Source organism: Rhea americana, unplaced genomic scaffold (assembly GCF_003343005.1).
Source record: "Rhea americana isolate MKP2758 unplaced genomic scaffold, rheAme1 scaffold_345, whole genome shotgun sequence".
In the NCBI taxonomy this organism is placed as follows: Eukaryota; Metazoa; Chordata; class Aves; order Rheiformes; family Rheidae; genus Rhea; species Rhea americana.
The window spans coordinates 396,238-408,540 of record NW_028186474.1 but is presented as its reverse complement, the minus strand read 5'-3'; the positions used below and the strand labels follow the sequence as shown (position 1 = coordinate 408,540).

The following is a 12,303-nucleotide window of genomic DNA, read 5'->3' as shown; positions in this document are numbered from 1 at the left end:
TGGCACAGAGCACTGTTCGGTGTGGCTATATTGCTTCAGGCAATGTGCCTAGCTTATCTACTGTACTGTGAAGTAGGTAATTCTTGTGCCTSTGTGTGTGTGTGCGTGTAAATACAGCACTGGGGAGCAGTCTCTGCTCCTGGACCAACAGGGAAGGCACCAGTGACTGCCAGCCCTGCTGCTACACTCAGAATCTCATTCTGTTCAACCTAAGTCCCCAGGTGACCAGCTCTGCAACGCAACTGCCCATGTGCCAACACTTTTCACCAGTCCAGGAAAACAGACTGCAAGTGGTAGAGAAGCTCAAGGCAGGCATAGAAATGCCTCTGCTCACCACCCCCTGCCCTGGGCTCAGGGAGGACGATATTCTGCTGTCTCGTAGTGAGTCTGTGTAAAAGCAAAACTGGAACAAGGCTTAAAAATGCGGTGACTTGTCCAGAATATGCTGGAATGGATATGGTTGATTTCAGTTACTGCTGTAGTACTTGGATTAAACCTTTGTCTTCTGCATTTTGAAAATGTAAAGCATTGAGGTGTTCACAATCAGTTAAATTGGAAAAGTATGMATAACTCMCACAACAGGTTGCCCAGAGAGGTTGTGGAGTCTCCTTCTCTSGAGATATTCAAGGCCCGCCTGGATGCAGCCCTGTCTAACATGCTCTAGGTGACTTGAGCAGGGARGTTGGACTAGATGATCTCCAGAGGTCCCTTTCAACCTTACYGATTCTRTGATTGACGGTTTCTATCTTACAAAGGAGTTATGTCTCTCATATTACTGATTTCTTAAAACAGTTTTTGTTTTGTTCTACACCTGCTGTAGAGTCATAATCAAAATTTCTAAAGCAGGTGACTTTGTCATGGCACGTATCCATAATCACACGTAGACACAATGTTAAGAGACAAGCCATGGCTTTGCTCATCCCCAGCTTCAGGTGTAATAACGCGTTGTTTGGTTGCCACTGTGCTATAATGTAAGCAGTATGCTCTTCCTGTGCCTGTCTTACCTGGCTCATCACAAAATGATGAAGACGTCCTAGAACAAACAGAAATGCCATCAATGATACCAATGATACCCCAAGCAAGCTGCTTTTATTTACTTAATTTCAAGCATATGTAGTATTCAAAATAATCTGACTTGCTAAGGATATATTTAGTGTTCTTCTAGTTGCTATCCCATGTAGACTAGGAACTATTTAGGATGTTGCTTATAATGGACCAATTTTTGGTGTTTTTACAGTAAATTCCGTGCTCTGTCAATGTATTTTGAAATACAGCATTAGCCTGCCATTGATATCGTAACAACAATACTCACTTAAATGCATTCATAGTTTCCAAGCCTTCACTCAGAAGATGTTACTTTATTGGGGAGGGRGGACAACTAATTTGGTTGAGTTAAAGCTTGGCAGAGGGTTGGGGCTGAATGTCACAGCTCATGTGTGTTCAGCAAAGGCTGATACGTGCTGCTTCAGTGATGGAAGTCCRCAGATTGYATCTGCTTTGAACATGCCKCTCTCCAGGAAGCCATAGTTGATCYTGACATTTTGTGTGTCTAGACTGCTGTCCCATAAAGTGGTAGAACTTCATTCAATCAAATGAACTCACCTGTGGTTTCTAGTGCTTTCTTACTGACTGGCATGCACTGTAGAGGAGAACTCAGTWACTGATTGAGCTGTAAGGGAATAGGAGGAAGAGGAGCTGCAGAAGCAAAAGTTGTAGAGGAAAAAGGGGCAGAGTCAAGTGATGCAATTGAAAAAGACATTAGAAAAATTGGGAGAGGAGACTGTACAGAGGAAAGTGATAAAAGGAAGAAAAGAAAAAGAGTAGGTAAGGCAGAGCTGAAACCAGTAACAGACTGAGCCTTTAAAACAATTAAAGGACACGGCCCTCCGAATTCACTTGCGTATTTTCCATGYACAGATTGCCAGCTTTCTCCTGTTGTCTGACAAATCAATATTCAACTCCTATGGTAGAAAATCAGTATAGAAGACTTTTTTTTAAGCTCCTATTAATTGGGTGGACTGAATACATTTTACTGAAGTCTTTAATTATGTTATCTCTTTCCTGTAAGATATTGTTCCACAGTTGCAGCACGTGTGGGCAGGATGTTGCAAAGGAATCGGGATTATGTAATGAAAAAATCTGGAAAGGATCCTTGCATTAGCTGTTGCAGATACTGAAATGCTAGCAGAGCCAGTCAGTGCAGAAGGGGTGAGTTAGTGAGGAGGTGATATTAATTCTTGGCACTTCTTAACTGCTCATTAATTAACTTTGCAACTGTTTTCTCTTTTGTTTTATAGTATCTTTTTATATCAGTATAATGTAAAATATTCATTTTAMGTACAAAAAGGAGAATTCATTTTCCCTAACTTTGAAAAGCTATTTGACCATACTTGCTTCTTTCCTACTCCTTTCTATTAGTAGCCCCCCACTCCCATTTTTAAATTCCATTAACAGTGCTTCATTTTCCAAAGTGATCAGTGTTATCTGTCTGCTTTTTGCTAGATTCTACAGGAGGTCAGGCAGTTTGAGAATATTCTTATCCCTCCATAAAGGAAATGGAGACAACATTATATCTATGGAGCATAGTTTTCCTCTATAGAGGGTTTTGGGTATTCTAACTGTGGTTTTATGTCACAGTTTTTAGTGGCAGTATTTAATTATATCCATCCTCAAATTCTTATTAGTTGGTAGTAATTAAATAAGTATTATTCATATAAAGTAAGTTTATATTTTTCCYCTAAGATGATCAAATTGTTTTGGTGTTAATCTATTTAAGACCAGTTCCTTGATAAATGCTGAGTTGAATCTAGTAAAAATGTAATAYATGCACACTCTTGATGATCACTGTACCTTTTCCAATTTGATAGCTTTTACTTTGAGATACGGGGTGGGTTTTTTGGTAGTGTTCATTGCAAGTAAATAAGGAATTTTGTGTTACAAACTACCTCTTTCAAGGCCTGGTGAGCGCTTCTCTCTRCTTACTGTATGTTGCTTGAATGGAACTGCAGGAAACTTGAAGCAGAAAAAGGTGATTCTAAAAGAAATCTTCATACTAAGAAAAGAAAAGGAAAAAGAAAGAAAAACTAAGAGTATGACCTAAAAGGAAAGATTGGGGAAATACTTTACACATTTTAGAACTGGTGTATCTTCAGAAGGCAAGCTGGCAGACTGGTTTCTATATTCTCTGAAGAATATATGCTTCTGCTGATATGGTTACCATGAAGTTTGACCAACTAAGAAGTAAACTGAAGATTAAACTTTGCTTCTGGAACATATGCAATAATTTCCTGGGAAATCAAGTCTTTGTGTTATGTCCTGTTCTCATGAGACATACGTAATAAAGTATCTGTCTATATAAAAAAAGATTAAAAAAACTTTTTTGCTTTACATTCTGGAGATGAAAGTTGCTCTTTTTCCATTGAGAGTGTTTTCAATGCTTCCCCAGTGAGTTGGTGTCTTGCATGGAGTGACATAAGTTATTTACCTGTGGAAAACAGCAATTAGGCTCTTCAGTTTGATTTGTGGCCTTTGCAGCTTTGGCTTTTACTCCKGATTATTATCATGTCTGGGTCATGATAGGGGATGCAAGAATATTATTTGAATTTATGAAATTAGATCCTGAAGTCTGTCCTCTAGGCTCTCATGCATGCGTAAGATTAGACATATGCAAAAGATTTGTATTTGTTTAAACAGTATGAGAAATGTATGATTGTGTCTTTTTCCTCCTTGACCCTTGTAGCACAATACAAGAAGAATGCTCAGTACAGATTCTTGCGCAAGTGCCGAATATATCTTTATCGCAGCGGCTGATGATTGCGAGTAAAGTTACAAAGAATACTAAGCCGCTTTTATTCCATGTAGGAAGTTTGATCCGTGCGAGGCACAGTGGTTTTTCCGAAWGATCTCAGTAGCTACATAGTTTTCAGTCAGACTTCTGTGTGAAGTAAGCAATATCACAATTTAATATAGTGTGTTTTATCTGTTTTTAGGTTGGTACAGAGGTGTTTCAGTTAAGAAGCCCAATGTAAAGGTAAGCGTGAAGACATTTTCTTAACTTAGTGGGAGAGATTCTCTACTTTGCTGTTACAGCTCTGTAAACTCTTATTTTTCCTTACTACTTTTTCTCTTTAACCTTCATGTTGGAGAGTTGGATTTATTCTCTAAATTGATAGAACAATACTTGCACAACTATATTCCTCTTCTAATGGAAAAGCCTAAATTCATCGTGTGTTTTGTCTACTGCTTGCATATGTGCAGAATTTTGATAAGAGAACTCTTCAAACCTTCTGTAGTTTCTTAGGTAACCAGCCTAATCAGAGGAATGGACTTCATTAATCGAAAGTGAACCGAACAAGCAAACTGAAGTAGTGTTTCTTCCTTTTCCACGTTTCTGTATTGCTGAAAGCATGCGTGTTTATTCTTGACTTTCAGAGAAGCCGTTCCTGTTAGTTTCATGATTTTTTTTCCTCCTCGATTTCAATCTTGTCTATCAAAGAGAAGGATTTTTCCTTAACATATTGAATAGTCTCTATTTAGTATTTTTTTCTTCCCCTCCCTCCCACCATGAAAAATCAGTCTTCCCAAAATGTGCTAAATTATAAAGCTCTGAAAACTTACAGTTCACACTCAATTACTGTTTTTTTTTTTTTTTTTTTCCTCATCGATTTCAATCTTGTCTATCAAAGAGAAGGATTTTTCCTTAACATATTGAATAGTCTCTATTTAGTATTTTTTTTCTTCCCCTCCCTCCCACCATGAAAAATCAGTCTTCCCAAAATGTGCTAAATTATAAAGCTCTGAAAACTTACAGTTCACACTCAATTACTGCTTTTTTTTTTTTTTAATTTTAATCTGCATATTAACTACGCTGATCTTGAATTGACCGTGGAACTTCAGATTTACCATTCTTGAATCAGCAGGGCTGMTGGGGAGGCCTTACCTGGACTCATACCAGTGTTGTGAACTGTGCAATAGCCACTTTGTAGCTGCCCTGCGTAGTTCATACGTCTTCAATACGTGTCCCTGGTAGTTCTTCCTGTTGGTCATTCCTTTCTGCTGATTGTCCTTCCTAGCTGCTCCTTTCTCTTCACCCTTCCTGCTTGTTCTACCTCTTTCCTGCTCGTTTCTCATCTATTAGCCAGTTGTTGGGTTCAGACRGTCTTTGCAGTAAGAAAGAAGTTTGGTAAACTTTAGTTTTCTCTTTTATCTCAATCTTGTCTGCTCCGAGGCAGTTGGGTAGAATTAGTGACAGCTCTTCATTTGGTTATGGTTTGCCTGCTATGATTTTTGCATTAGAGCATATTTCTCATACAGTGGTGTTTTGAATGCTTTCAGAGCTTCTGAGAATAGAAAATATTCAGCTTGAGTCTTTGTATGGTATTTTTGTTGAGTAGACTTGCAAAACTTCCTGATGAGGACATTGGTCTTTGAAGACTGGAAGGTTGGTTCAGTGTGTTGTCCCATTCTAACATGGACTAAAATCATCAACTGCAACTGTGGTTTGAATATTGACTTTTGATTGCAGTAGCTTCTTTTGTGATACAGTAATAAGATTTTTTTAATGTTAATTATTTGAATTAGCCTAGAATATAAATGCTAAAAATCTATAAATGTATTTATAGGCTTTTTTTCCTCTTGTAGGGGATTTTTCCTGCAAACTATATTCACTTGAAAAAGGCAATTGTGAGTAACAGAGGGTGAGTGCTTTTCCTTCTCCTTAAGAAACTGCAGTGTTTGTATAAAAGAGAAAGGAATTTATAGAGTGATTTGAGTTCATCGTAGTTTTTATTCTGTATGATTCTGTGCTTAAATTTAATGTTATTCTGTACAGCTTTGTTATAAATTCATTAATTTTAAGGGCTGTTTTTAACTATAGGAAGAGCCAATTCTGTCTGTCCATTCCCTTTTGTGCATAAAATGTAACTTCAGAGATATCACTTGTCAGGTACAYGTTTTAAAGAGCTTCATTTGCTTTTTAAAGCATCTAAGGTCCCTTCCACCCTTGCTCCCAACCTCGACCCCAGCATTATTTCCTGCAATTATTATACCTTCTCTATCTTTATATGTGATTCAGAAAGGCATATTTGGGCTAGGTTTAAATTATCTAAGGTGAATAATGATAATGATGGTAACGTTATGTCAGTGATTTTATTGTAGGTCATATAACTTGTAAAGGTTCCTATGAGATTGACTGAGGCTCCTGAAATCAATATCCTGTGTCTTCACTGCTGCTCTTGCATTTTCTAGATGAAGGCTGCTTTGGGGGACTGAAGTGCAGCATTTAAAACGATGACCTACTGGCAGCAAATTAAATTGGAAGAACAGAATGTGTTAAATATTTTTCAGTAAGGTGCCTATAGAAAAATATGTGACTTCTGGTAGTCTTGAGTTTTATGATTCTTCTAAAAGAGACTGCGTAGAGACAGTGAGGGCAACTGTAACGCTGATGCTTCGTAACTTTGGACTCTATTAGAATACATATATATGGCACAGAATAACTACTCTGAAAGTTTACCCCCTTTAGRGAAAAATCAGTTTCCTATAATCTTTAGTTATTAGTACTTGATGTTAGTTCAGAATTTAAGATGACTAGTGCAGCATATTTGGATGTTGATTAGGAAAGATGGTGTAATTTTTCCTAAAGGAGTATCAAAGACTGATAAAACGAATTGATAAAACACAGAACATAATGCAATTCTGTCACTGTCATGTTTTTTTTTTTTTAAAAAAAAAATCTGCCTCTGTATTTTAGAATATACTCACAATGTATAAYGGCCTCATATTTGAGTATAATGTAGTCTCAGTCAGTATAATGGTCTCATATTTGAGTCACTGACCCAGTGTAATGGTATTAACATATAGGAATACTATAGAGAAAATACAGCTTTATGAGAATGCAAAGCATGATAATTAAATTGTTAACTATATTTAACTCTAGTCTTGCTATGCAATCTCTTTAAATCCAGCCATACTGTTGAAGGCTGACCTTCCAAAATGTCTTAATTTTTCACTGATGCCAAGAACCTGTAGATGCAATTGCAAAAATAGTCTTTAAGGGACACTTTTCTAATTTAATTTTGAAATTTTTGTCTGTATTACCTAAAGTATATTGTGCTTCTTTCATTCTTTTAGTTTTCTATGGTTTCTTAAGGTCATATTTTCAATCCATTTCTTACGATGACATTTTTCAAAGATCTGAGAACTGAATCTTCATCTAGAAATGGCTGCAGCATTTTTTTTAATGTTGTTAGCGACAAGGAAACCTTTGATATGTGCTAACTGTAGAATCTTTGTTAGCCACTGAAATGGTCTTTGACTGCAAAGTAAAAAAAAAAAAAGAGAGAGAGAGAAAGAAAAATAGGTGTTAGGCTTTTTGTCGTGTTATGTCACGCTTTAGATTGCAAGCATGCTCAGCAGAGTCTTAAGACATGAGTTGAGATTTCCCAGTCTTCTACTGTGGCCAAATTTCAACAAACGTTTGCAGTAGAAAGGGGCACGGTCTCAGAAGGCAAGTCTGTCAGTGTTTCAGTTTCTTGCAAGAAAATGTGGGAATGTAAGGTCATTGATTARTAGAAAAAATTTTGGTTTGTCTTACTGTCTCAAGATGTATACATATGAATTTGTGATACCCAGTCCAAGCTTTAGTGGGTTGAATGCATACCTAATACAACTATGCCATATTTTTAAGGTAGTAATTGATGTTCCTTAAAAAATAAATAAATAAAAAAAAAATGGGAGGGGGGAGGAAATGTGTTTTGGGTCCTAACATAAGATTTACTTACGTCACTAATGTAAACATAAGCTTAAGGTCACTTGAAAATGAAGAATTAAGCTTTTGGGGTGGTACTTTTTTCTTTTTTTAAGCAATATTTAAAAATAACCACACTTAATCATTAGAAGAGCTTATTTAAAGCTAAATACATCTCGGTGCTCTTATTTACTTGTAAGAACCCGCTTAACCCTTTGCACAAAGGGCAGGGCAAATAGCCTGGACTGGTTGTGGAATGGAGAGTCTGTGGTTTGCCTTCTGTGGGATTTTAAAATAGCTGCCTGTATGCGCAGGGAAATGAGCTGTGCTGCYTTAGAGGAAGGTCTCTGCGCCCTTCAGTAGTGTGGTTGGATGTGCTGCAGAGGCTGTCTCACTTGACACAGCTCCTCCCAAAACATTTTTTGAGGCAGTGTTATTCAGTATCATTGCATAAGGACCAGTGAAAAAATGATCCAACACAGCCAGTTTCAGAAACTACTTTTTTTAATGTTCCCCCTTAAAAAAAAAANAAAAAAAAAGATAAGGCACTGATGGCTCAGACAATATAATGTTGTTACAATATATAAGTAAGTGTTAGCACACTCAACACTTAAGAATAAGGAAGTAGAGGAAACTTGACTCCTTAAGTGGCTGTGGAAGAGCTTGACTGCAACAAGTCTTACTCATTTGACTGTTGGGTAGCCCACTAGGGTTTCATATCCAGTACTGAAGATGCCTGCTGGATAGGGATGGCTCATAGATGGTGAATTTTTGGGGTAATTGTTCGTAATGGCCAAAGTATTAAATGACAGAGAAAATGGTTAGAGCAGTGTAAAGGGATTCAAACTGTCAAGCTCCTCATTTTCTAGGCAAGTTAATTTAGCGTGCTATAATCATGAAATGTATTTTAATTGACCTTTATTAGAACAAAATCAAATATTGAACTTATAGCTAGGAAATGCTTCACACAGTCTGATTCTTGTGGAATGTRAGGGAGGAACAGCTGATGCGACTCCAGAGCATCGTGTCCTCCAGCATTACAACAAACAGAGTTGCTCTTAAAATATTTCCCTTTCTGTTAACAACTCAAATTAAGTCAGTTTTTGGCATTTTAAAAATTACTGTTTTGCCAACATTTCTTTCTTATTGCCCTTCTTTCAGGACATCTTTTTTACTGTTTTCTCCCACCCCCCTCTTTGAATAGGCAATATGAAACGGTCGTTCCACTTGAAGATTCTGTTGTCACGGAAGTCACGGCAACACTGCAGGAGTGGGCTGTGCTCTGGAAACAACTGTATGTGGTAAGAACAGTGCAGTTTTTCTGTTATTTTTTTAAATCAACTGTCTTTGAGAGATGTTCCATGTACTTTGGTCCATTAGGAAAAGATCATGATTAATATAAGAATTTAGATTCACTTTATCTGGTGATGTGTAGGACTAACTGCAGAATCATTGATCATGTGGGGTTTGCATGCATGATGGTGGAAGCTTAAGCAGATTTGAAATTGTGCCTTAGATCCGAAAGTGTCGTCATTACAAAACCAAATGTTAAAAGTGTTCTTAAATATGTAAGAAAGAGTATRTGTGTTCAATAACACACAATAAGAAAAATTTCTTAAAGTCCCATCAAAGGCTTCAAAGAATTACTCAGTACAGGCTGTAAGTATTTGTTCCTAGCATCTGGAACTTAAAAGAGGAAGAAGTCAAACCAAGTTCTTTACATGCTATGTTTCCATCATTTAATAAAAACAAAGATTCAGGTGATGTGCATTTGGTTTTGTACTCATATTTATGATATCATTTTCAAATGCTGCCATATAATGACTCCTATTTCTGCTCTGCTCTTCTGTTCCTCTTATACTTTTCTAATGGCCAAATCCCATGGAAGAGCAAATAACAAACTTGCATGTTTAAGAGCAATACTTTCCCTTTTTTTTTAAAAAAAGCTTTTTTTAGCTGTGTAACCTAAAGCCATAATTGTAGAGTTAGGACCAAGAACTGTAGGTGGTAAAAGCATGAATTTCTTCTTTTATTTATTTATTTGTTTCTTTTAACTTTAAAGAATTTGCTCTATGTAAAGCTGCAGCAGCTTAGCTACCTTATTTAAAGTGCCATTAGTTAGATATCTGGGAAATATGATTGGAGGACACCTGATTTAAGTGAGTCGTCTGGTCTTCCAGCACAACAAGTCGCATTCTGTACTATCTTCAAAAAGTGATTAAGGCCATTATGAAATTAGTTCTCCTTTCATTGCTCCCACTTTTCCTGGGGGAAACTTATGCCTCTGAGAAAATTTCTTATTGGAAATTAGCAACCAATCTAATTTTGAGGGTGACTTCATACATGTTTCTTTCACTTTTTTCTTTATTACTACTCCTAATGCTCCTTATTTTTTCCATCCCAAATGCTTAGCTCTCTGGTGTATGTGGGAAAAAATGTAATATTTTCAGTTTTCTTCTTGCAAGATAAATTTGTTTCCCCACAGTCAAATGAAGGAGGCAACAATAATACTGACAATGGTATTGACTTTCAGTAAGGGGAATCATTTTACTTACACACCTTACTTACTTTCTACCAATTTAATTCTTTTTAAATTATTAAAACTGGTTGCCTGAGGGAAAGGAGGAGAAAAAGCTCCATTTCAAAACTTAATGGTTTCTTTTCTGGGGCTGCTTTCTATTTTAGCTCGTTATACTCATTATATTATTGCACACAACATTATTGTATTCTTAAATAGCAGGGGGAAAGAATTTATTGTTTTTATATAGCTTTGGATGCGTACATCCCTTTCATGGAGAGAAGAAATTGGCAAAGCTTCAGAGAGGAGAACAAATTGCTTTTTCAGGAATCATACAAAAAAAAAAAAGAATTCTAATCTAGTGGTAATGTTATACTGTAGCTCTTCTGACATGGAAGAACAATCTGCAGCATTGTAAGAACTGTAAGAACAGTCTAYGCCATTAACAGTCATACCATTGTTAAATTGGTACCAGGACTTTGTCCCCTTGACAAATTGTCAAGCTGAAGCCTAAGGGAACATAGAGGTGCAMAAGTGGATGTGGTAGAGCTGGAATTAGGATTGTGCGCTTTGCATTCAGGCTAGAAGCTGTGCTGTAAAGTCACATCTTAAAATATTCTTTGGAGAGTAAATGGAAATGCTCACTTGCTGTTGGTTCTGTACTGGGTGAAATTTTTATTATCCCCAAAATGTAAAGTGAATCATCGGAGAATCTAATGTTCATCATGTTGCTGCATTTAGTCAGCTTTGTAAAAAAGTTCCATAAATGCTAGTTGTTACTTACTACTGTTTTTCAGTAAGTCCATACCTATAAATAGTAGCAGTAGGAGCTTCATTGTTTAATAGTATTGTATTGTTAGACAACTGCCAAACAAAACATACAGCATCTCTTAACRTCTCTGAATAGGCCTAGATGTTCATCTCATCCATTTTGGTGAACTTCTTAATGTGGGTTATAGTTTGAGGCAAAGGTTATTTCAATTAAAAATTCCAAGAACTACTTTAATAATAGTGTTGGGATGTGTTACAAGGTTGTATTTGCCTTTGGACTAATGGTAAAGGTTGGAATGTGATATCTAAGAAGCCTGGAAGGATTAGAACAGAGCCTTGGGAGGGATGTTTTTCCAAGGCAAAATAACTTGGTTGAAATTTGAAGGGAGAAAAATAATGCTAAGAAACTGAAGGGCAAAGTGAAACACAGAGTTGAGAAAGACCCTTGTAGGAGTTCAGTTCATGTAGTGTGTTGGAAATCTTCCTCAGTTCTTCCTGGCCACACTCTGGGTGAGGAAGCTGGAAGAAGTTATAAAAGATTTGTCCAGTAATTTTAGTTTGTAGACCTATGGAATACGTATTAGAAAGATGAGCCTGAGTTCACTGTACTGTTCAGTGCCATGATACTGTARTTCTTGCTATCAGAGAGAAAGCAAAGTTTTGGTGGGGCTTGAAGCTGAGACTGGAGAAAAAGGCATTTGTGTGCAATGAGTTCTTAAAGGAAGGGCTATGCCTAACGTAGGTTAGAAATAAAAGATGTGTGGCATTTTCATTGCTTTACTGTAATGTTATATGTCAAGCAACTGGTACTGTACCCCTTGAAATGCTAACAGGACARCATGATATTTGAAAATGCAGGTTTCTCCCATATTGGAAAGGGSTACAGATACTACTGGCAGAGAAGCCATGAGAAAGGTTATACACGGGTTTTGTTCTATATATATTGCATATTTCTTTGTAGCAGTAATGTTTAACCAGGTTAAAGGTTATATGGCTATCTAAAAATCACCTTTATTTATTACTGAGTAACCTGTAATGGAAAAATTAAACATTTAATGCTAAAGGAATAAAGATGGTATGGGTTTTCTGGTGCCAGACTAGAAAAGAGCAAATTTTCTCTAATTTAATAGAAGTTTGTGCACATATAGATGCATTGTCATGATACTGGAAAATAAATGGACAGTTCTCTCCTCCTTTCTGATCTGCTTATATCCAGACTTCTGTGATGAGCACAGGAACGGTAATTTTTAGCAGCTGCCTTTTGTCA

The 12,303-nt window shown here is 36.7% G+C and overlaps 1 protein-coding gene across 1 annotated transcript in view; it reads left to right on the top strand.

Moving 5' to 3' along the window:
* DOCK3 (dedicator of cytokinesis 3) overlaps positions 1-12,303 on the top strand; it is a 197,826-nt gene that overhangs the window by 23,109 nt on the left and 162,414 nt on the right. The window contains exons 3-5 of the mRNA XM_085311589.1: positions 3,990-4,030; positions 5,641-5,696; positions 8,952-9,048. Of these exons, the coding sequence (XP_085167715.1) occupies positions 3,990-4,030; positions 5,641-5,696; positions 8,952-9,048 (194 nt within the window). The remainder of the gene's footprint in view (positions 1-3,989; positions 4,031-5,640; positions 5,697-8,951; positions 9,049-12,303) is intronic.